The 25,642-nt window shown below is 36.9% G+C and overlaps 1 protein-coding gene across 1 annotated transcript in view; it reads left to right on the top strand.

The window, feature by feature from the left end:
* LRP1B (LDL receptor related protein 1B) overlaps nucleotides 1-25,642 on the top strand; it is a 1,553,318-nt gene that overhangs the window by 730,839 nt on the left and 796,837 nt on the right. The window contains exons 4-5 of the mRNA XM_084892846.1: nucleotides 8,273-8,392; nucleotides 15,308-15,436. Of these exons, the coding sequence (XP_084748972.1) occupies nucleotides 8,273-8,392; nucleotides 15,308-15,436 (249 nt within the window). The remainder of the gene's footprint in view (nucleotides 1-8,272; nucleotides 8,393-15,307; nucleotides 15,437-25,642) is intronic.

The raw sequence follows: 25,642 nt of genomic DNA, 5'->3' as shown, positions 1-25,642 counted from the left end.
TATTTTCTGTGGTTAGTTTATTTCCCCTCTTTGCAATCAGGTAAACTTCCAGGAGAATTTTTTAAAATGCACATGTGCTTTGGGGGAAAACTAGGATTATGTCATGTAATACCCAAAAGTAAAAGAACAAAAGAGAAAACCTGCTGTTGTAAAAAGAAACATAGACCTAAATTGCCCCCAAAAAGTGTAAATTATACAAATATTGACAATAGATAGTCTGTTGTATTGAATGAGTGATTAACCTTAAATGGTACAATGATAATAAAAAAGTTACTATTTGGCAGGCAATATTTTAAGAACTTGGCATGACTTTAACCCATTTAAACCTCATGACAACCCTATGAGGTAGTTTCTATTATTATTCTCATTTTAGAGGTAACTAAAAACAGGAATAGAGATCTTAGGTCATTTACCTATCACCATGTATTGTGTAAAAGAACAACAAACTCCCTAGGGAGTTCAATGTAACAACAGCAACAACAAAAACTGTAGCCCAGATCACAGTACAGTTAGGTTCAGAGGCTGCCTCCTACATTCTTTCAGGCTCCCTCAATTTGAGGCTCTACTAGCCCAAGGTCCAATGTGTTTTCTGCTGAATTCCTTGCATCCAGAGCACTGACAAGTGAAGGGAAGAAAGTGGAAGATTGTCTGAATTCTTCAAGGGCGTTCCAGAAGCAGCACACAGTAATTTTGCTTATATAACATTGTCCAGAAGCCAGATATATGTATATGGCTTTAACCTAATAACAGCCAACTGAGAAACTCCTTGTTGTTCATTTTATATATATATATATATATCAAATACATATATAATCAAATACATATATAATCAAATATAAATATAAAAATCATGAAAATCAAATATATATATATATATATATATATATATATATATATATATATATATTTGATTTTTTCAGAGTGGAAGAGAGTGGGCTAGAGAGTTACAAACATTGATGAGAGAGAATCATCGATCACACTGGGGATGTGCCCGCTACCAAGGTACATGCCCTTGACAGGAATCGAACCTGGGACCTTTCAGTTCCCAGGCTGAAGCTCTATCCACTGAGCCAAACCCGTTTCGGCAAAACTCCTTGTTTTATGTGCCCACTAAGAGGAAATGGGATTGGTGAACATTAGCTATTTTTTGTGATTCTCACATAGCTTGGAATTAGTAAAACCAGAGTTAGAGCTTAGGTACTCTGTCTTCACAGTCCCAGACCTTAGCCATTATATTCCACCAGCTCTTAGAGAAAAGGAAAGGGTGGTGCAAGAAATATAATATGAATTAATTTTATATCCATCTAGAATTCTTACTCATTATTATTATTAATGAAAATTTATAAATCTATTTCCTAAATATATTACTAGGCTAAAGACCATCATAAAATCTTAGATACCTCAAAGCTACATGCTATTTTTAAACCAAACATGTCAAACTCAGGGCTCTTGGGCCACATGTGGCCCACAGTGAATATTTTTTGCAGCCCAGCCAATATAACGGTATGTAAGAAAAGTTTTAATAAAAATTTCATAACTTAAATTTTACAATATCCTGTAATACATAATTATTAATATTGAACTACAACATTTGCTAATGAGTGATTACTATAATTGTGTTGCATTCATTTCCCTTAAGCATTTTATTAAGTGCAGACGCACCATTTCTGTCCACTAATACTAACAGTCAATATTTTAGCAGCTGATTGCCATGTCATTAGTCTTGGACTGACTTGTTTGGTGCAAGCAACAGGGAAATATTTCGCTTTTGGAGAAAAAGAAAAATAGGTTTATTTGTGTTATACTTATTAATTTGTGCGGTTATTCAGTGTCTTATAAGTTAATGTTCAAGAAAAATATTAATTTTTATTAAAATGTCCTATTATTTTATGTTAATGATTACATTTTTTTCAGCCCTTTGTATTCAGCATGTCTCTATCAAAATTCTATGTTTACATGAAAATTAAAGCTTCTGTTTCCTTGAGGCCCACATAAACTTAAACCTTGTGTATTTGGCCCATGTCAGCCTTTGAGTTGGAGATGCTTGTTGTAAACTGTTAACTTCCATTTAATACAACTTTAAAAAGAACATAGAAATATTCCTTAAAATAATAGAATGGAGTGGGTCTATGTTGGCTTTGTCTTCATCAATCGGATTCCATTTGATTCCTGACATAATAGCTACTCTCCTTTAATTTAAAATGACACTTTCCTTTTATGATAATGCTGAGGAATACAGATCAGATGCCCTGTTTACATAGCTGCTTCCTGGCTTGCATATTGCGTCTCCTTAAAAACTCGTGGTCTTCCTACTTTAGTTTAAGATCCAAACCAATGATAATGTGGCATGAAGCAATGACCGTGCTTCATAAAAAGCACTCTATGAAGACTGATTCAAGTATGAAATTTCTGTTCTACTCTAATGAGTTTTCTACCAAAATTAATTTGATGCATTTTTAATTACGTACATAATCATCATAGTGTTGCACATAATTAGGCATAAGCAGTAAGTAGTTCTAATAGATAACATTATAATAATTAGTATTGCTTTTACAGAGTGAAGCCAAATTTTAAATTTTAGCTTTTCATGTTGTCAGTACTTCATAGTACTTCATAGCCGGTTAGAAGAATCAGCATTGACCATTTTACCAGATATCATTATACCATTTAATCATCTCCCTATCACCTCTCTGCACACACACAAATTCTCATGCAGGATAAAATCAATAAACCGAAAGCTAAGTTGCCCACGTTTCTTTTGCTGTTTTCAACCACCAGACCCCCATCTAATACTCAAAGCTATGAGTGAGATCTGGACTTTCATACTCATTTCCCCCCATGTGCTTTTATTTATTCTCAATTCTCCCCATCACAACCCCCATGTCATTAACTTGTATCCATGTGCGTTGGATTAGAGAGAACGGAAAGACGGAACCAATAGTCTGTGGATTTTCTACCTCAGATTGAGACAGGGGAAAAAGAGAGTCGGGCTACCAGGGTTAAGTGGAACAAATGACACGTGTAAAGCACTGAGTTACTATGCCTGCTGTAAGGTACAGACTAAATTAAGTAGGTCATACTCATACCTTTCTTCTCTCCATCTACTAAAATGTTTAAGTCTTTTCTATGAAAATCCTTCCCATTTCCTCTTTCTGTCCCAGCCCCTTCTTACATTTATCTTTGCCCTCTCTGCTCTGCTGAAACACTTTTTAAAGGTCTGAATTGATCCTACTTGGAAACCCAGGGCATTTTTTAGAGTTCACCCAAATATATTTCTCTCAGGCTTTGTCATTAATGGTTCTGCTTTGATTAACTGTTCTTCTTCCTTAGGTTTTATGAAGCTTTCTAGGTTCTTCATCTATATGTTTGATTATGTAGTAGTTTCTTCACTAACTCTTTTTCTCCTTGCCTTTCACATGTAAAAGTTCTTTGGATTGCCGAAACCGGTTTGGCTCAGTGGATAGAGCGTCGGCTTGGGGACTGAAAGATCCCAGGTTTGATTCAGGTCAAGGCATGTACCTTGGCTGCGGGCACATCCCCAGTAGAGGGTGTACAGGAGGCAGGTGATCGATGTTTCTCTCTCATCGATGTTTCTAACTCTCTATACCTCTCTCTTCATCTCTGTAAAAAAATCAATAAACATATATATATTTTTTAAAGTTCTTTGGATTATAATTGTTTCATAAAAATTCTTTATGAGGAATGATTCTCTCCTCCTTGGGATACAAGCAGCAACTTTACATTTGTAACTTCCAGATTTACAACTCCAGTCCAACCTTCTTTTCTTAAATAGACTCAAATGCTCAACTTTCTCCTGGCCATTATCCTATCAACATTGTTAACTAAACAGTCAGAGATAAATTTCTTATTTCCCCCAAACTTCAAATTCTCCTGTTATTCTTTTATTTATTTATTATTAATTGTATTGATTTTTACAGAAAGGAAGGGAGAGGGATAGAAAGTTAGAAACATCTATGAGAGAGAAACATTGATTAGCTGCCTCCTGCACATCCCCTATTTGGGATATGGTCTCAACCATGGTACATGCCCTTGACCAGAATCGAACCTGGGACCTTTCAGTCTGTAAGCTGACGCTCTATCCACTGAGCCAAACTGGTTTCAGCTCTCCTGTTATTCTAAATTCATTTTATAGGTACCATTATGCTTTCACCAAGTTTTTACCATCCATTGATCTAAATATTCATAGTCCTAATTTATACCTTTGCTATTTTACCTTTTAGATGGCTTTTCTTCTTTCACCATTTTTCACTTATCTTTCTCCCTGCTATTAGGTAGTACTCTCAAGCAATACAAGTCAGAATATATCACCCTGTCCTCATTAACTAGAAATGATTCCTAAGAGAATCCTATTTAACCTAAGAATTAATCCACTTTGCCCTGGTCTGAAACAATTCCAGTCCTATTTTCTACCACAGCCTAGTATGTTCCAGATACTTACCCCCATTTGCAGTCTCTATATGAATTTTTCTCTTTCTAGCTTATGAATTTACATTTTTATTTAACATATATATTTTTCTGCTATGAGTTATGGCTAACATTGTTCTTCCCATCTAATCCCACCCACTTCCCCACTCATGGTATAATCACTTAATTTGTGTAAAGCAATTTTATATCTGTGGAAACCCAGCAGAGTGCTTAACTTTGACTAGTTACTCAATCTATGTTGGACTAAAGTAGCACATATATGAGTGGCAATTTTGGAATGATTTCATGATAATCAAATAAGATTTGACAATACAATTACCTGACTTGAAATTGTAAATGAACTATCTTTAGGATCCAGTTTAATGGAGTAGAAATGAAACTTGGGACTGTTAATCTTAATGCTAGAGTTCAGCTATTTTATTGATTTTTGATGCATTTATCCTATAAAAATTGTGATCACTTCCTGTTATCTGTAGCATATTACTAAGCATAGGCTGAAACACAAAGATACACCATGGTTCCAGCCATCACCAGATTGTTCAGTGGGAATTACAGCTATCATTACATATGTATTAGAACATACAGGTATCAGAGTATAGGCTTTATATTTAGAATGACCTTATTTTGAATGTTAGCTCTACTGTGGATTTGCTGTATAATCTTGGGTTATCAACCATCAGATTTCTCATCTGTAAAATGTAAGTTGCAATAATAACTGCATGTTTAACTGTTGTGTGTTTCAAAATGATTTCAAAATTAAAACATTTGATTTAGATTTATAATTTGTAGCTGTATATACTGGTGGGGTAAACAAAAATGTAAATAATTATGATGATGCAGGTAAGAAAATGCCATAATTTACAAAGAAATATTTGTTATATATTTTATTGTTAATACATTTTTATAAATGAAATTACTACTCTTTGTACATTACATAAATATTGGCATTTATATCAACATAAAATTAGCATTGATCTCAAATCCAAACCTATTAAATAAGATATAGTTAATTTGTATATTGGTTGAATTTATGTTACAGAAACAACAATTGTTCCAAGTTTTCAAGGAAAAAGAACTTTAATAAATCACAGCTGTGAAAATTAGAAATTGAAGAGGGAACCAGCTTTCAAGTTATGAAACTACAGTTATGTCCCAGTCAGAGAGGAAGCTAAGATATTTGTTGAGTTTACCACTAGCATGTTGATAGAAAAAGATCACAGCCTCTGCTCTAAGGCACCCCGACATTAGCAGGTTGACTAGAAGAGGCGAATCTCACAAAGGAGACTATGAAATGGGAGGAAAACCAAGGGTGTGCAGACTTGGGAGTAAAGACATGGATCTGTATCAGGAAACAGTAGTTACCTGTGTCTGATGCTGCTGATAGGTCAAGGAAGATGAAGAAAATGTCATTGTACTTAGTTAGCGTCAATGTCATCAGAGATATTTACAAGAGAATTTCTGTAGAGCAATAGATATAAGGCTTGATGGAGTGGGTTTAAGATAGAAACAGAAGGGTAGAGAGAGAGACCGTGGGTATGGGTAATTAAAAAAAAAATTTTTGTTGCAAAAAGGAATTGAACAATGGTGACTTGTAGAGGAAGTGAGGTCAAAGATCTTTGTGTTTAAGTTGGGGAAAAATAAGAGCATGTTTGATGCTGAGATTGAACTAGTGCAGAGGTCAAAAAACTTTCTATAAAGACCTATAGCAAATATTTTAGGCTTTGTGGGTCATAGGTCTTTGAGGCAACTAGCCAGCTATTTAAAAGCAGACTGAGGTAATATTTCAACAAATGGGCTTCACTGTGTTCTGATTAAAGTTAATTGACAAAGATTGAGGGCTTTAGTTCTAGTACATAGTTATTTGAAAAATAAAAAACAGTTATGAGAGGAAGTAGAGAACTGCTGAAGTTAAAGTATATCCTTGACTCAGTGAGAGGGCATGGGATTTGTGCAAAGGAATTGGGGTTGGGGCTTCGATTATGAGTTTGAAAAGCAAGAAAGACAAGAATATGCAGAGATGGGTAAATATGAAAAACAGATCTGTGGAAAATCTCTTTTGAATGCTTCAGTTTTCTCAGCAAAGTAGGAAGCAAAATTATCACACTGTTGCAGAAATTACCAGGTGACTGGAAAACACAAAATGGGCACTCCGAAGATTCAGGAAAAACTTTTATTTGCGGATACACTAGTGTGGTGACTCAGGGGAGTCAGTCTCCAAAACTTGCGCACCAAATTTGGGGGGTTGAGGGGAGTGAGGGGGTTGGTTTTCCCTATTATCTCCTTAGTTTCTTTGTCTCCCAAATATGGACCAGGCTTCTGGACTTTTCACTTCATGGGCTTTGCAGTCTCCATGGGTTGGGATAGGGGATGTGAGATTAAGACCAACCTACCAGGCTAGATTAACAGCAGTTAATCTTCTGTGGGGGCTTTTTATGTCCCCTTTAGATAAACAGGTTTTGCAAGGCTAGCTAGGACACAAGTGGAAAGGGGGCTGGGCTAGCAAGCATATGCATCGAAATGCAGTTGTGGGAGTGGGGGTGTCAGGCTGCCTTCACAATATGTAAGTGACCATTGGGAAGGAAATTTGAAGTTTTACAGAGAGAACATGCATAAAATAATTAAATTAGAGAGTTGAAAAATATTTGGCTAAAGAATGCTATAGATAATTAAATTTCTAGTAAAATGTCATTTTCAGCTTAAAATATTCTTGCTCTTCTTTTCTTCATTGGACTTCTTATACATTTCTTGAAGCAGCAGATAAAGTTGTAGCAAATATCAACATATTTTAAATCATTTAAGTTTAATCTTCAATAACCTTCAATGCCTTTATTTTTCTTCCTAGGGTGGGACAGGAGGGTTGTCACAATCCATTAATAACCCTATTTCATTTTTTATATATATTTTTATTGGGTTGAGAGAGAAAGTGAGAGGGAGAGATAAATGAAAACATCATTGGTAAAAGAGAATCATTGATTGGCTCCCTCCTGTACATCCCCTATTGGGGATTGATCCTGAAACCCAGGAATGTGCCTTGACTGGGAATTGAACTGTAACCTCCTGGTTCATAGGTCCATGCTCAACCACTGAGCCATGCCAGTCTGACAATACCATTATTTTCAAATCGAAAAATCCATTACATGTTCTACGTATATATTTTTCTAGTTGAACAAATCTTATTCCTGTTAAAAATTATTTGTGCAGTGAATATTCTCCTGTCACTTCAGCTGTTCCATGCATTTATCTTATTGAATCTTAATTTGCTCTGATAGCTTGCTAATTTTTGTTTTAATGAAATATTCACTCTGAAATAATTCAAATATAACAAAATATATTATGCCCAGTAGTTGTCTAATATTTTGCAACTCGTGAAAGAAAAATTATTGAAATTGAATATATTCATTGATTGCTATGAAGGTTACACATGGATTGGTAAATCAAAACAAGTGCTCAAAAGATAGAAAATCAATTGATATGTCAGATAGAAAAGGCATGGCACCAGTGGTGAAATCAACCACTGAGTTGACATTTTTCCTCTTGAAATAATTTAATTTACAAGAATTTGAAAGGATTTTGTGACTTTGAACATATATAATAAGCTAAAATGTGAAAGACTGAACAGATAGATCTGAAATATTATTAATGATACTTCAAACAAGTGCAAAGCAACATATTTTAGAAGGAATAGATGCTGTTTGTTCTCTCAACCAATCACAGAAACTTTGAAGGATGCACTAAGCAAATATTAACAATATTTAAATTTAAACAAATATATATATATATGTACATAATCATATAGAGGTGATACTTTTGTTTTTTTTCTCTACAGAATTGTTGCCCAATTGCCAGCAGTTGAATTGTCAATATAAATGTGCAGTGGTCAGAAATAGTACAAGATGTTACTGTGAAGATGGATATGAAGTAAAAGAAGATGGAAGAAGCTGTAAAGGTAAGTATGACAGGTGACTATTAATTTTTTTCCAAATTAGTGAACAGAAATTTTATAAAGTATTTTTTATTACTACCATGTGATCCATACAAAGTTTACATTTATTTTTACCAGAGATTTAAAAATTGAAAGTCACTCCCCCCAAAAAACTACAAACATAAATATCATAGGTCTGCATTTATATCAGTCATTTGTATTCATGTTATAATAATGTCAAACATATGAAGTGTTTCGGTTAACTATTAAAATATTGGATTTCATTATCTTAAATTTCTAATTGTATTATGCCTATTATCCAGCTGCAGGGTGGTATAACTTTGTTATTACTAAGTTAGGTTAATAATAATCATGCAATATCCTTTACAAGTTTTGCGTTGGTAATTTTGATAATTGACATTTTACCACTATGTTAGTAATGGTGAACATGACAATATTTATATTTTAAATGTCCTAATTCTTGTTTTATGAATACTCTAGAACAAAACAAAACAAAAAAAGAAGCTTATTGCTTTATAATGGACATTTGCACCTCGAATTTGTATTTTGTTGTTTGCTTTCTGCATTATACAAATGTTATAGAAACACTGATTATTAAACTAGGGGCCCAGTGCACAAATCTGTGCACCTTAAAAGGGATTATGGGCCACGAGGCTGTGGTGGGCACAAGGGCAGGTCTTGGCCCATCCTCCATACCTCCACCCAACCCCTCCCACTGCAGCCCTGGGGCCCTGTCAGCTGGCAGCCCTGCACCTGCAGCTGCCATTCCCCCATGCTGAAGGTGCTGGTCTGGCTTGTATCGCTGAAGGCATGGAGCAGTTGGGGCCAGGTGAGAGCAGTGGCTGCAGCCCTGATAGCCCCTCAGGAGCAGGAGGAGGTAGAGAAACCCTCAGGGCCATCAGGACCGGCAGCCTCCACTCACTCTTGCTGATAGCACGGACCTGTATAGGGCACCGATAGGGGGTGGGGCCAGCACTGGCAGTGGGTGCAAGCAGGGCCAGTGCCGACAGCAGGTGTAAATGCCAGGCAGGACCACATGCAGAAGCAAATAATTTTCTGTAACCACCAGAGGTTCACCCCAATGACAACGACAGGCAGCCCATCTTGGTCTGGCGACCCTGCTCACCTGCTCCACAATCCCACTGCGACCAATGGCCACCATGTTCTACATACACTCCCTGATGGTCAGCTCACCTCATAGCAACCAGTTGCTCAGTTGTTCTGTTGTTCTAGTTGTTCCACTGTTTGGTCTATTGCATATTAGCCTTTTATTACATAGATGTCTATCAGACCTAGTGGTTGCATAATATGGCTAAAAGGGGACAGTTGTAGGCAGCAGGAACTGCACCAGGTGTCTGACTGGTGAGGTCAGACCAAACTTGGGTAATTGGGTTCTGGCTTGGAAATAATTCAGAGCCAAGACCCAAAGCTGTAAGAGAATATTTACATAGTAAGTTACAGCAGTAGACAAAGTAATTCCTAGAAGAAATGTCCTTAGGAAACAGGTTATGGAAGTAAAGGAAGGAGCCTGGAAGCTTGGAAATGAAGAAGCTAGTGGTAAAGTGCCTGGGGCAGGGAAGGAGAAGGGAAAGGGAAAGGGACCCTGTGCTCCTGGGAGGGAGAGCACACTGGGTCCTCCATCCTAAGAATGGAAATTTTAGGGGAGGCCCCAGAGGAAGTTCTCAATAGAATATTCAGCAGTTTTCCAGGTGTGTCCATTCAGGGTTGTGGTCTCCATTGGTTAATTGGCTTGCACCAGAGCAGGGAGTCATTATTCAATGCAGCTGGCACTCCCCAAACTTGCCTGTTTTGTTTCTAAAATTCCTTTCACTGATGTCAATCATGGTTGGTTTTATTGCTAATCTGGACCTGGAGTTGAAATACAACTAAGGCATTTTGGTTATAGATGTTATCTCTAGGAAACAAAAGTCAGGGGGTCCAAACCGCATGACCAGTGATGTGCTAGGGAAGGAAAAGTCACCTGGGGGTTGAGGTTCTGCCCCCACATTTGATTGTCCATTGCTAGTTACCTGGGGCTTTCCACACTAGTGACCTTTTGTACCTGCCAATTATCCTTGCTCTGCTCATGTCTGTCTAACTGCCTACAGCAGGACCAAACTGACACATTTATCTAACTGACATTATTTTTAAGTCAGCACTTAAAAATTAGAAGGTTGCAGACAAACAGACTTTGAGGGGGCAGAAATCAGAAAAATTGGCAGACTAGACCCCCTATCACCACAAAGTCAGCCAAATGAGAATAGTACCTCTAGACATGCAAACAACTTTTAGTTTATTTTTAAAAAAATATTTTTATTAATTTCAGAGAGGAAGGGAAAGGGAGAGATAGAAACACCAATGGTGAGAGAGAATCTTTGATTGGCTGCCTCCTGCATGCTCCACACTGGAGATCAAACCCGCAACCTGGGCATATGCCCTGACTGGGGCTTGAACTGTGACTTCCTGGTTCATAGGTCAACACACAAGCACTGAGCTATGATGGCAGGCTACAATTTTTAGTTTAAAGCAGCAGTTGTTATTCACACAGGGCAGGCTAACATATCTCTACTGCAAACTTCTTATTCTTTGACTATACCTGACTCCTACAGGAATCAGGGTTTTCATCTCATTTTGGATGGCTCTCTTCTCCTGAATCTCTTCATTAAATGCTTAAAGATAACCTCAAATAATTTCCTCTATTGAACATAAATAAGAAATTATGCAGCAATCACTATGGAAGGTCACCAGTGGAAGAAAAGCTCTTCTTTCTTTCTCACTCCTGAATGGCCAGGTTTGAACATCATTTACACTCCCAGAAGCCATATTTCCAGGATATTTTCTGTCCTTAAAGTAAGGAAGGAGGCAGCATTAAAAGTAATGACATGCCTACTTCTTTGTGGTCCATTTTGGGGGAGTTATATCAATGTCACAGCAGTACATTCTGGCTAAGGAGAAAGAACAAAAGAAATGATTAATCATATTGCTCTCCTGGACAACTTAATGGTATCAGAAAAACTAAAATAAGAGACAATAACATTAAAGTTTAACCATCTGTTAAAATAGATAAGAATTATTTTTTGCCATTATGGATTGGACTTTACCAAATATAAGATTTCATTTCTTTGATTATCACTGTAGATTCAGCTTCAAAGACCATTCTTTCTATCCCCAAAGCTACTTACTTCAAACAAGCCATCCATGAATGCAGGCTAGTTAATATACAAAGCTGAAGAAATCTGAGAAAAGTGCAAATCAATGCCATACGAATGCATAGTTTTCTAATTAAAATGGTCCCTTAGCTTCTCAATAGTCTTTTTGCTTTTCTTTACTAAATACCTTTCTTAGCTTTGGATGGTCATAAAATGGGGCTGAGAGTTCTCTTTGGTCTTTGTGGTGACTAGCCCCCATCTTGACATTATCTAGTAGTCCCATCCTAAGTGACCTCACTAGCAAAGACTCTGGTGTATTCTAAAGGGCCTTATCCAACTATCTATCTATCTATCTATCTATCTATCTATCTATCTATCTATCTATCTATCATTTATCTATCTATCATCTATCTATCATCCATCTATCTGACTAAGTGACTGTCCAGGACTAGTAGCTATGATATGCACTGAATATCAGGGACAGACATTCAACACAGGAGCTACGGAGCTGTGGTGGGTGACTTGGCAGCTGAGGTTCTTAGGTGACACACACAGAACCGGAGAGGAGGGAGCATCACCAGAAAACAGCCCTCTCCCAATCTGGGACCCCTTGGGGGGTGTCGGAGAGTCTTATTTGGCTTGATCCCCACAGGCTAGGCTGAGAGACCCCACATGCTGGAGGGACCCCTCTCACTCTGCAGATTCGAGCCACTGCACCACCCCAGGTACAGCCGGCAGGGGAGGGAGCACCGAAGGTTGGCTCCAGGGTGTGTCCAGCCCATCTCACCAGTCCTATCCCACCAGCCACTTTCTAATTAATTTCCTTTCAATTAAATTTGTGCACTGGGGCACTAGTTATAAATAACTAAGGACACTCCTATTGCTCAAAAAATGCAATGGTTTGAAGAACTAAAGACAAAAAAATCAAATATATATTTTATTATACCATAGCAGTTTAATCCAATTCACGCCACAACCTCATTAGCTTCTCTTGTCCTCATTTGCTTCTCTTGTCTTTTTTTTTTCTTTTCTGTCTTTTTCTCATCTCCTTCCTCCAAAATTGTTTCCAAGAGTCTCAACTTCTCTTCAAATTCAGTATTTCTAAGTTCCAATGAGGAAACACAATTAATAGGCCAAAGTTTATGTATTCAATTCCCTTTAGAGACTCAATAAAACAAAAGCACATTCCACATTCCAGTTAATAAGATCTACCTGTCATCTATGACAGCATCCCCTTTTCACTATGCTAAGGTAACTGCACGTGTCCTATAACCTAATGACAGTTTGAATATCTATCAATATATTACTGGGTTTCTTCATTGAGTATTACACTTTGTCACCTTCCATAATTTCTTACATTTCTCATGAAGTCTCCTTCAAAGGAGGCTCCTGCCTTTTTAATATTGCAATATTGTGCACTTTCCAAGCTTTCCTCACTTTTTTCTTTTCTTTTTCTTTTTTTGTTGTTATTGATCTAACCCTCTGCTATTTGCTTTTTGTTTTGTTTGTTTTTAATTATATTATCCATATGCTATCGACTCCCAAATACTCCAATACAGATCTCACTAATCTTGCCAGTTTCATGTTTTCAACTACTTGTTAGTCATTTACTCCAGAATGCCCTGAAGACTCCTCAAATATAACACATCTAAACCAAACTCACTATTTATTCCCTTGATATCTCCACTGAAATCTATACTTCATATCAAATTAGACCAGCATTCAATTCCATTATGTCCAATTAGTCTTCACATGTTGCCTATTCTGTTTGTTAAACATTGGAGTTAATTTTATTTATTTTTTTCATTTCTATTGCCACTGACTTAATTCAAAATATAGTGACTTCAAAATAAAGTTTCTTGAGAGAAATTAGTACGTACATTTCAAGAACCTCTTCACTACTTTCACCAATCCATTCTTTTTGTTTAGTTTTAAAATATAAAGTTGATCAAATAGCTTATCTAATTAATGCTTCCCAAAGTCTAGGTATAATGCACAGCTACAATAACTTCATTTGCCAGCCTTAAAACTACTTTCCCCATGCCATTTCTTATCGCTTCCCTTATACACACTTACTCCACTCAACTCTTTATATTTTTTTTTAAATCCCCACTATGTCATCCGATGCCTTTTCACATGCTATTTTGGTAAACTAGGATGCCCCATTCTATCTCATTTCTTTTTATTCAGTTTGATAAAATCCAAATTATTCTTTAACTCAGCTTAATATGCAGCCTTTACTTAACATTCTCTAACTCCAAGCAGTTTTACTTACTTCTCTATGTCTGTATCATAACTAGAGTATGACTATCTCTATTGTAAGGAAATCCATAAAATCAAAATTATATTTCAGTAGACTCATTTCACTTAAGGGGAAGAGCCATGCTTTATCAATTGGTTTTTTTTGGGGGGATTAGTATAGTTCTTGGTATACAGAACAGAATAAAGACTCATATTACTCTAAATTATTGACTGACAGAATTTGTGTTTTTGCCCACTTGATTAAGAATCATTAAATACCTGCTGTTTATGGATATTTGGACAAGTTGCTGTAGGAAGGAAATATAGGGAAAAAGGAGAGAGGGAGAAGAATCAGGATCATACATCTAAAATAATAAAAATGTAATATGCTAATTAGACTAAACATCCTTCCTTCCCGACAAAGCTATAGTGGGCAGGGGCCACAGCAGAAGCCCTGGCCATGGAGGGGCCGGGGTCAAGGACCTTGCAAAAATTTCGTACATTGGGCCTCTAATATTAAAATTAATTTAATTAAGATAATATTTTCATTTTAACAAGTGCTTAATAGTTCTCTGTTTTTTATTTTTTTATTTACTGAGGTAGTTTTCATAGCTTGGCTCAGGACTCTTATTTAATATGTTGTTGAAAACCATGTTATGTTATTAGACTAATTGCTAAAATAGTGAATAAGTCAGTGTCATAAACAGTAATACTATTCAACAAATATTTATTGGAGTGCATTTTATACCTTTGTAGAACTATCCAAGGACATCTAGTCCGCCCATCAAAAATGTAAATAAAACCTCTTTTAAAATAGATGATGTGGATTGATAGGAAGAGGTCATCCACAGACCTTGTATGCATATATGCATAACCCATGGACACAGACAATAGGGTAGTGAAGGCTTTGGTTGGGGGGGTATGAGAGCAGGCTAGAAAGGGTTAAGGGAGGGGAGAAATAGGAGTTATATGTAATACAATCAACAATAAAAGTTTAATTTAATAAAAATAAAAGATTATTATAATAAAAGATATTATAATAAAAGATATTAAGTTTGATCATATATTTCTATAACTATTAAAACAACAATGAATTAGCTGATTTTTAAATTTTATTTATTTCTATTTCAGTTAGTGTAGTTTTGAAAAGACTTGTTGAAGTTGGCCCTTCCTTTTGTTTTGTTTTTTTTAATCATCACCTGAGGATGTTTTTTCATTAATTTTTAGAGATAGTGGAAGGGAGAGGGAGAGACAGAGAAAAACACCCATGTGAGAGAAAGACATGGATTGGTTGCCTCCTGCAAGGGCCCAGAGCCTGCAACTAAGGTCCATGCCCTTGACTGAATTGGACCCAGGACCCTCTGTCCTCAGGCCAACACTCTATCCAATGAACCAAACCAGCTAGGTCAGCCCTTCTTTTTAAAGCAATAGTCTATTTCTAAACTACACTTTTAAAAGGCTTTCTTCAAGGAAAAACAAAATGCCCAACAATAACTCTATTTAGAAATGATGCCAATTTTCCTTTCAGATCAAGATGAATGTGCCATTTATGGAGCATGCAGCCAGACCTGCGTAAACACATATGGATCCTATGCTTGCAGTTGTGTGGAGGGCTACATAATGCAGCCAGACAACAGATCTTGCAAAGCCAAAAATGGTAAGTTATCATCATTTTTGTCCTTCTGTAGGAACCCCTTTCACATCCCGTGTGGTCCAGGGTTCTGGTTCAGGGTTTGGGTTCTAGAGAAGGCCAAACACAAATGAAAAGAGACTAGAAAAATGTTAATTTGGCAATATTGGGGGCCAGGTGGGAGCCGACCTCTAGTGGGAGGACTACACACTTCTCTGGCCATGCTCTCCCTTTTATTGAGGCTATGGAAATACCCATAGCCCTTAGGCAGGAAATAACAGAAATTTACATGACACAAACAGAGATGGAGGCTGCTTCAGCTATGTCCAACTAAAAGGTGAGTGGTTGGGGCAATTAAGGTTGTTGACCAGCCTTCCCAGCTTCCTGTCCACATCTCTCTATTAGTGAAACAGTGATTGGTTTCCAGCATCCTTCCAAATTATTTCCTTTTTGCAGTTCCTTTTCTTTAGAAATGTAGTAGAGCAATATGGACACTGAAAAAAGAGATTTTTGCTTTGTTTTAATTTATAGATCCATACTTAGAAATCCAGAGTAGTTCTTGTAGTGGTACTGATCATTATATAATGCTTTCCATTACAACAGGTTTCTAATTAGCACAGGCTTGTTTAAAAGGAATGGATTGATTGATTGATTGTACTACCAAGCTCTCTCCTGGAGTAGCAATAGGTTCCTAATTTATTTCGGTTTCCTCTCCAAGTCATACTCCATATAACAAACAGTTCAAGTGATCTGCTAAAACCTAAAGCAGATCATGCCACTCTCTTGCTTAAAAATCCCCCAATAACTTTCACTCACTTTGAGAATACAATTCAAATAGTTCACAGGTCCTATGAGAGCTTAATGGACTGATACCATTTACCTTTCCAATCTCATCTACCACTATCTCCTTTAACCACACACCAGTCATAATGGTTTTCTGGCCCTTCTTCAGCCACATGGCTTTTGTTTTGAAATTTTCCCTCTTGCTGTTTTACCTGTCTGCAATGTCTTTCTCTATGATGTTCACATTCTTAATATTCAAGTTTTGACTGAAATGTCAACATTCAGAATGACCTTCTCTGATCATTCTATTTAATGGTGCATACCCTCTCCATTACTACTTTATTTTCCAATTTTATTTAATTATCCATGCCTACTTTAAAACTGTGATTTTATAGTTTTATTTTCTTTATAACACTACCATTTTAAATTAACTAATTTATATACTAGTGCTTTACATATGATTCCCCTAGAAGAATGTAAGCATTAGACTATAGAACTAGTTTGGGCCATAAAGGCACTCAATATTTGTGAATGGAAGAAATGAATAATGGGAGAGAAATACTGAGGGAAGGGAGTAAGGGAAAGGAAAAAAAGAATTTTTCTTTATAATTATAATTACTAAAATGAGTGCTCTACTCTTATGTGAATTTTGTTGGTTCACAACTATCTTCCTTTTACCTCTTACCTGCAAATAAAGCCTATCTTTTCTACACAAGCTTAGCCTACAATAAACACTCAGTGAGTTTTGTTGATTTGCTAATGAAGTGGCATTCAAATGGGATAGTAACAATAGGATAATGTTGATTTTTTGTGAGCTGAATTAGCTTTGGAATAATATAGGAAGGTTATTATACATCATAGTCCATCTGGCTCCTTCTAACTTCCCCCAAATCTGGATCTACTTAGTGCACTTTAAAATCATGGAATTTTGATAAATTAATGAATGTCCTCCTACCCCACTTATTAGCAATGAGAAAATTAGGTGTGGGATGGGATTCTCTTTTTTGAAGCCAGATTGTTCAAATATTGGATTTGCTCAGCAAGCTGCTGCTACTGCTGCTTTCTCCCTTTACAACAAATCCTCATGTTATAATTGCAATGATTTCCCTGAGATAGTGTGTTTAATTATTTACAAAACATATTCATATACAAAATTGCCCAGACAGAAACTGTTTTACTCTCTATTTATTTGAATTACTGATTTAGTTTATGAAGGCCTATTTATTTTCCTGAGGCAATCCTTGAGAAAAATAAGGTCAGGTTGCATGTTCTTCTTTGCCCACCACTGAGAGTCCTGATTTTAAATATTGATGGCATAAGGAAATAGAAGGCCAGTTCTTTGCTGTTTCTATTGATCCACACAATATTGTTGTGGTTTCACAGCGGGGGAGTGTAATGTAATAAACCTGATACAAAGAGGCACTTTCTCTCTTTCTACACCGAGCCGGTTTCTGACAATAACAGAGTGTAATCAGAGAGGGTTGGTATATGATAATGGGATGCTACTTCAAGGATATTGATGACTCCAGAATTGATAATGGAGCATATAAATGTCCTCACTTCTGGTGGGTTGGCTTGATGACAACAGTGGCCTCCAAAGTTTGAAAGAGCACAGTTTCGATGAGAAAGTTTCTCTGGTTTGTAGTTTTAGAACAATGAGTTGAGAATAATAAACTAAATGGGCAAAAATCTATAATATACTGACTAATTCTAAAGGCCACAGGGATGTTTGCACCAGTCTATTTGTACAGTTCAAAGGGAAAATGATTGGTTTTGCTTTAGATTTTTTCATATTGATAACAAGTGAGCTTTAGGATATGTTTTGCTCCAGTTATGTATAAAATTCTATTTCTTTCATCAGCTTTACATTGTTAGGGCAATTTTATCGTACTGTGGTATTGCTGTGACTGATGGTTGCTAGGAAAAAAGTTATAAATTAAACCATCTTTATCTTAACGCTTCGTCATTCTCCTTTCCATTACCTGACTGCTTACCTTGGCCCCTCTTTCCCCCCCTCTATAATTCTACCCTACTTGAAGCTGACTTTCTCCAAGTCAAGCCAGAGGTCCAGGGCTCTCAGAAAGCGGGAGTATGGAAAACTAAGGAAGGTTGGAATGAGCTGACTCAATAGAGCGGATGTTTGAAAAATATCTCTAGGCTTTAGAAAGAACAATTTAAAAATAGCAAGCCCAAAGTATACTGTGGGAGGCTAGAAGTAGGCCCAAGAGTCAGGAACTGCCAAGGCCTTAGTAGATGATGGGGAAATAACTTGGGAGAAGTAGCCTTATGCGAGCAGGCAGAGAGAGGCAGGGTCAGCTGGCTGGGAACCAGCTTTTATAAAGGTGATGAACTAGGTTAGCACAGAATGGTATCATAGTTGCTCCCCAACTATTCACCCCGAAGCTTGTGGGTGTGTGGTAATAATTGATAGTAATTAGGTAAATTAATAAGTTAATTGATTATCCCACCTTTGTCATATAATACCTGAATCCAGATAAAATTGATAAGCCTTAAGAGCATTTTTAAGAACTAGCTCTAATAGAGGGGAATGAGTGACTTTAGGCCCTGTAGCGATGGAGAAAGAGATTAATGTTAGGCAGGAAGCCTTTTGATTTCTGTGAATTCATGCACTGCAGTTCTTTAGTAATATTGACCTGACTATTGAAATATAGACACACTCATTTCAGAGTTGGGAGCAACTTCAAAGGTAAACTAGTCCAACTATCTATGTGATAGCAAAATAAGTACTTTCTAAATGGAAAAAAGTCTACAATGTACTTTATAAAATAACTTTAATTTAAATATGCACATTTGAGTAAAAGCAGACCTTAATGCATGCAGCCTGACACAGTAGAGGGAGCCACAAGCTTTGGATCACTGATAGCTCCACATAGGTTGGTCAAGACCAGTCACAGACAGCATGTGACATTGGCCTGCACCAGAGTCCCTCTGAAGAGACCCAGAATCAATTCACCCAGTGGCCAGCTTCAGACAACAACAGAGTAGGATCCAATAATCTTCACAAGCAACATATCCACAAGCGATATTGGCAGACACCAAAACCCGCTGAGGCAGATCCCACTTTGTGTGATCAGCACCTACAGAGCAGCCTGCATGCTGTGTTGGGGGTTGAGCCTCACTGTCCACCAACCTGAGGGTTGAACCCATGCACAAATAGGTTAATGGCAATCAAGACTCAGTTACAACAGGACGGCCCACACAATCAAACAAGGGGCATTCTTAGAGCACCGAGTTCTGGTAATCAGGAAGATGGTGCCACTACCCACAGGTCACCTACTACATAAGTTTCCCCGACCAAGATTGAGAGTAGTAGAAGATCTACTTAATACATAGACACAAACTCAAACAAGTAGCCAAAATGGGAAAGCAGAGAATCAGGCAATGAAGGGACATGAGAATTCTCCAGAAAAAGTGCTAAATGAAGTTGAGGTAAGCAATTTATCAGATACAGAGTGAGAGTAACGATTATAAGGATTCTCAACATTATTAAAAAAAAAATGATACAGAAACCATTAAAAAGGACTAGCCATGCCCTAGCCAGTTTGGCTGAATGGTAGAGTGTCAGCCTGTGGATTGAAGCATCACCAGTTCCATTCTGGTTAAGGACATGTACCTTGGTTGCAGGTTCCATCCCTGGCCCTGTAAGAATGTGTGCAGGAGGTAACCAATCAATGCATCCCTCTCACATTGATGTTTCTCTCTCATTTTATTTATCTCCCTTTCTCCCTTCTACTTTCTCTGAAAATCAATGGAAAAAATATCCTCTGGTGAGAATTAACAAAACAATGCAAAACAAAACAAAAATTGAAGAAGAAATAAAGAGCTTCCAAGACAAGAAAATACTAAGAGAATTTGTTACCACAATTTGTTGTTTTAAGAAAAGGATGAAGAATAAACAAAAACAAAAAAAGAAAAAGAAAAAAATATGTATTTGAAAAAATAAAATGTAGCTATCACCAATCACTTTAATACAATAAGATAGCTTACTGGATAAGAAAACAAGTATATATGCTGTCTTCAACAGAACGACCTCAGAACAAAAGATACACACAGACTAAAGAGATGGGAAAATATATTTTATGCAAATGGAAAGGAAATAAAAGCTGGGGTAGCAATACTTATATTTGACAGAATAGACTTTAAAGCCAAGGCTAAGAGACAAAAAAGGACACTACATAATGATAAGGGATCAATCCAACAAGAGGATATGACCCTTGTAAACATTTATGTACTCAACATAGGAGCTCATGAATATGTAAAGCAGATCTTGATGGACATAAAGGGAAAGATGGACAGTAATATAGTTATAGTAGGGGATCTTTAACACCCATGACATCAATGGACAGATTTTCCAGACAGAAGATCAATAAAGAGATGTGGACTTTAAATGGCACAGTAGATCAAATGGATTTAATTAATATCTTCAGAGCATTCCATTCCAAAGCAGCAGAGTATCCATTCTTTTCAAATGCCGATGGGACATTTTCTAGGGTAGCACACATGTTAGGACAGAAAACAAGTAACAAATTTAAGAAGATTGCAATCATATCAAGCATCCTCTCTGGCATAATGCTATGAAACTTGAAATCAATCACAAGTAGAAAACTGAAATACACATGACATGTTACTAAATAATGCTAACTAACATGTTACTAAACAATGAATGATTTAACAAGGTCTGTTGATGGTGTGGAGGAAAGGGAACCCTTGTGCACTGTTGGTGGGAATGTAGATTTTTACAGTCACTGTGGAAGCAATATGGAGTTACCTCAAAAAATTGAAAATGGAACTACCTTATTACCCAGCAATTACACTTCGGGGAAATTACCCATAGGAACCTGAAACACTAATTCAAAAGAATATGTGTACTCCTGTGTTCGTTGCAGCATTATTTACAATAGCCAAGATTTGGAAGCAGCCCAAGTGTCCATCAGTAGATGAGTAGATAAAAGATATGTGGTACATTTACACAATGTCATATAAGGGAAGAAAAATTTACCCTTTGTGACAGCATGAATGGACCTGGAGAACATTATGGTGAGAGAAATAAGCCAGTCAAAGATAGACAAGTAACATATGATTTCATTCATATGTGGAACTTAATAAACAAACTGAACTACCAAGCAAAACAGACACAGACTCATAGATAGAGAGCAGGCAGGCAGCTCTGATGGAAATAGGAGGGTATGGGGATAGTAGAGTGATTGAGAAAAAAAAAAAAGAGAGAGAGGGAGAGAACTCATAAACATGGACAACAGAGTGGTGATTGCAGTGGGGGGTGGGGGGTGTGTTGGAAGAAGGCATAGAGGGGATAAATAGTAATAGAAAAATAAATTTAAAATAAAATAAAAGATTAGAATAATTTCAATTTATCTGAATTTGCCCTTCACACAAAGGACTCTCCCTGCTATAATGTCTTCAGTCTTGTGATTTAAAGGTGGATTATCATAGCATTGTTTCAAATGTAAAAATTGATGGAATGATTAGCTCAACTGCCTCTGGCAAAGGACATTAATTAATATAATAATGGATCCCTCGGGATGAATTAGCTTCTCTCTCATGAGATAAAAATCTAGACTGACAGGGAAGAAACAAACAAACAATTAAATAAATATGCATACTTGATAAAACAATGTAGGAAGAGACAAACTAGAATATGAATGTCATGATAAGTGTTTATTAATTTGAATGGAATGCACAATAAAAGCTAGCAATATTTAAATTAAACATTGGGGTCTGTCACTTGAAGAAACTTTTAAAATGAACTGTAAAAGCATTTGTAGGCATCTACTTAAACCTCCTGTATATTTTTACATTGTTTTGAGATTAGATTATTGGTAACCTGTCAAATATGAAAGTAAAAAGTGTATTTTATTTTATTTAACTTTCTTTTAACTGATTTAGATGTGAGCACCCAGGGATGAAAGTGGACTCATGTAGAATCTGTAACCGTGAAAGTAATAGACAAGGGTGTTTAAGTTTTGAACTGTTTCCATTTTTAGTGCTGATAAATGCAGGCTCATTGGACTGTACTTTTCAGTGTCTCAGCCACTTGCTGAAGTCAAGTGGCTTCAAATGTCAGCATACATTTCTGGGGAACTAATACGGCTCTACTGATTGCACTATCTAGTAGTAGGATAAAAAGCACTAAATACTTATATGCTATCAACGTACAGGCACTGCATTAAATGGTTCTGAGAGTGTGTGTGCCTGTTTGCCATGGAACAAACAGAGCAGTGAGAGAAGAGAGCGCATTCTATTACAGCTTATAGTTTACTGTTCACTGATTGGGGCGGGAGGGAGGAGTGTCAGACTATTTAGGCAATGGATTTCTTTGATGAAATAAATACAAATAGTAATCTCTGTATAATCCACAGAAGCATATTTCCAGTCAGCGCTTTTTGTTTGTTTGTTTGTTTTTGTTTTTTTTACCACTTGCTGTTTTCTTTACAACAATTCTTAGAAAACAGAGAAGTCATACAAAATATAACTTTCTATAGCTCCTACATCTAACCTCTAACTCAGTTATTATCTGTTAATAAATAGTTTAAATTTCTATTTGGAATGTTAGGAATCATCCATGGTTTTCAGCCAGGGCTGATTTTGCTTACGGGAAGAATCAGCAGGTGCCTGCCTAGAAAGGTAATAGTTTCCTGCTCAGGGCATCAGAGTCTGAGCAGCCACTTAAAAGTACTTAGAATTCAGTTATTAAAATATAATTTCTTTGCCTTTTTTTTCTCTTCTAGAAAATAACCAGTCAATGTTTAAAAATTAGTGTTCTTAGGAAGGGTAACAGTAAGCCTAGTCACCTTGACCACTTATGAGACTAGTAGATCAGACCTATTTTAGCATACCATCTGGCTAAGAAGGGCTTCCTGCAGAATGATATGTGGTTATGTCTGGACACATGAAGATTTACTGTTCTGAGCTTTTATTAGTTTTATGTGGTCCAAAGGTGTAGTTGCTGCACAATTTGTCATTTCACTGAGGCATAACTGTGAGTGATACTTGATGACAAGATTGTATATGAGACTCTCTGAGCGAGGAAGGAGCAGAGTGATCCAGAGTGCTGTTCTTTACTCAGTCCAGTATGCATGGTGGGACTTACACTGTGGTAAATGGTGAGTGGCAGAGATATAGCTCAGTGCCTGGAAAGAGTACATGCATGGTAAATGTTTGTTGGGTGCTAAAGCTATTTTCTTTCTAAACATTTAGGAAGTAGAATAAGTATACTGGGATGTGGAAAAGTCAAACTACTGGAAGAGGAACAAAGGACAATGGGGTGCTTTACTAGTTTTATCCTGCTATTCAGGCATCATGCTGCCTTCATTATAGTATTGATGTCAAAATTGGTTTGGGGAGTTCTGCCTAAGCTCCTTAAATGTGTGCCTGGTTCACCAAGGCCCTCCTCAGATAAACATGCAATTTCAGTGAGCTTGCTGTGCAAATATAGCTGAGAGAGAGCTATCCCTCCTGCAATCAGGCAGTATTGCCTGAGCCTATCCTCTAATAAAAGAGTAATATGCAAATTGACTATCACTCCAAGACACAAAATGGCTGCCCCCATGTGGTCAAAGATGGCCACCACAAGATGGCCTGCAGGCAAGGGCAGTTGTGGGCAGTTAGGGGTGACCAGGCCAGCAGAGGAGGGCAGTTGGGGGCGACCGGGCTGGCAGAGGAGGGCAGTTGGGAGAGACCCAGGCCAGCAGGGGAGGACAGTTGGGAGAGACCCAGGCCAGCAGGGGAATATAGTTATGGGTAACCAGACTGACAGGGGAGGGCAGTTAAGGGTGACCAGGCCAGCAGCAGAGGGCAGTTAGGGAAAATTGGGCTGGCTGGGGAGCAGTTAGGTGTTGATCAGAATGGCAGCAGAGTGGTGAGGGGGTGATCAGGCTGTCAGGCAGAAGTGGTTAGGGGTAATCAGGCAAAGGCAGGAAAACTGTTTGGAGTCAGCAGTCCTGAATTGTGAGAAGGATGTCTGACCGCCTATTTAGGCCTGATCCCACTGGGTGGTCAGACATCCCTCAAGGGGTCCCAGATTGGAGAGGGTGCAGGCTGGGCTGCAGGACACCTCTCTCCCCCATGCACGAATATTGTCCACTAGCCTCTAGTATTCTATAAATATATCAGAACTTTGCAAACTGCCTTTGAAATCCTGGCATGTCCAGTAAACAACATATTTCTGTATTTTTTTGGAGTATTCCCACCCTACATCTCTGGCCCTTCACTCAGTTAGAAATCCCATTTCTTACAGGTTAGGGTAAGAATTTCTGATGGAATTTTCATCACTAAAATTAAACGTCACACTTCTTTTTCCTATTCAAACACTGTTAATGAGTATGCCAGTGTTAAGATATAATATTTTGTGTGGTTTTTACTTCTTTGTTTATTTTTTTTTTTAATTTTTGCTAGAGGAAATCACTTTCACAGTCTAGCACCTTTCTTGATATCCTGAATCTTTTTTCCAGCAACAAAGTTGCAAGATTGATAACAGTGAACACAACCATGGTGTCTTATGTGTCCTAACACCTTTGATTTACTCATAGTCAAAGGAAATCTCAGATATAGGAAAAATGCATGTCTTCCATTTTCATTACCACATAACATTTTAACTATAATCTAACTGAGGACTTCTTTGTTTGGGTATAAACAATTACATGGCCACATTTATTGGCTCTATATTGACAATCAATAAACTTTTTTTTCATTTTAGAAATGGGATAACAAGCTGTAGAATAGCTATTGAATGATTAATTAAATCCTCAATTAGAATCTGTAATAGATAATATGCTCTACAATTAATTCCCTTTCTTTGTCTTCAAATTGGACAAATATAATGAAAAATAAACTGAAATGAGGCCTACTTAAATGTATAGAAATTATATGGGGTTTAATTTTAAGGTGAGGCCATGATATACATAATTATATAACTTTTATATTGCTTTGTTTGGGAAAAGTAGAAATATATAGTTATTAAAATATTGAGAGGAGGCAGGGTGGAACTTAAAACCTGAGGAAAAGAATAATATTTTGTTTATTCTATCAATAGTAAGAAAACACAAAGTTTTTAGAGAACCTTCAAGGCATCCCTGTATCAATTTCAATAGCAAGGTAATAACAGCAGTTAGAGAATTACCCTTGGCACTTCTTCCTCTAGATTTCATCTTGACCTTGACTTTGATGACTAATATTCTGCATATTCTCCCTAGTAAGCTGCTTAGAGTCATTTTAATCCTGAGAAAAGAAAATCCATTGTATTGATTGCATTTTAAAATATTTAGTAAGCATTTCTCTTTAGTACTAGGACTCACAAAGTTTTCATCTTCCCATATAAAATAATGTTTGCCAAATTATTATATGAATTTTTTCTTAAAATTTTCAGAAATTTTAAATAACTTAATTGTCAAATTGCAAAGAGTATATCTAGGA

Source organism: Pipistrellus hanaki (genome assembly GCF_964339955.1).
Source record: "Pipistrellus hanaki genome assembly, chromosome: 8".
NCBI lineage: Eukaryota > Metazoa > Chordata > Mammalia > Chiroptera > Vespertilionidae > Pipistrellus > Pipistrellus hanaki.
The sequence above is the reverse complement of the archived record's forward strand: the minus strand, read 5'-3'. Positions and strand labels throughout refer to the sequence as shown.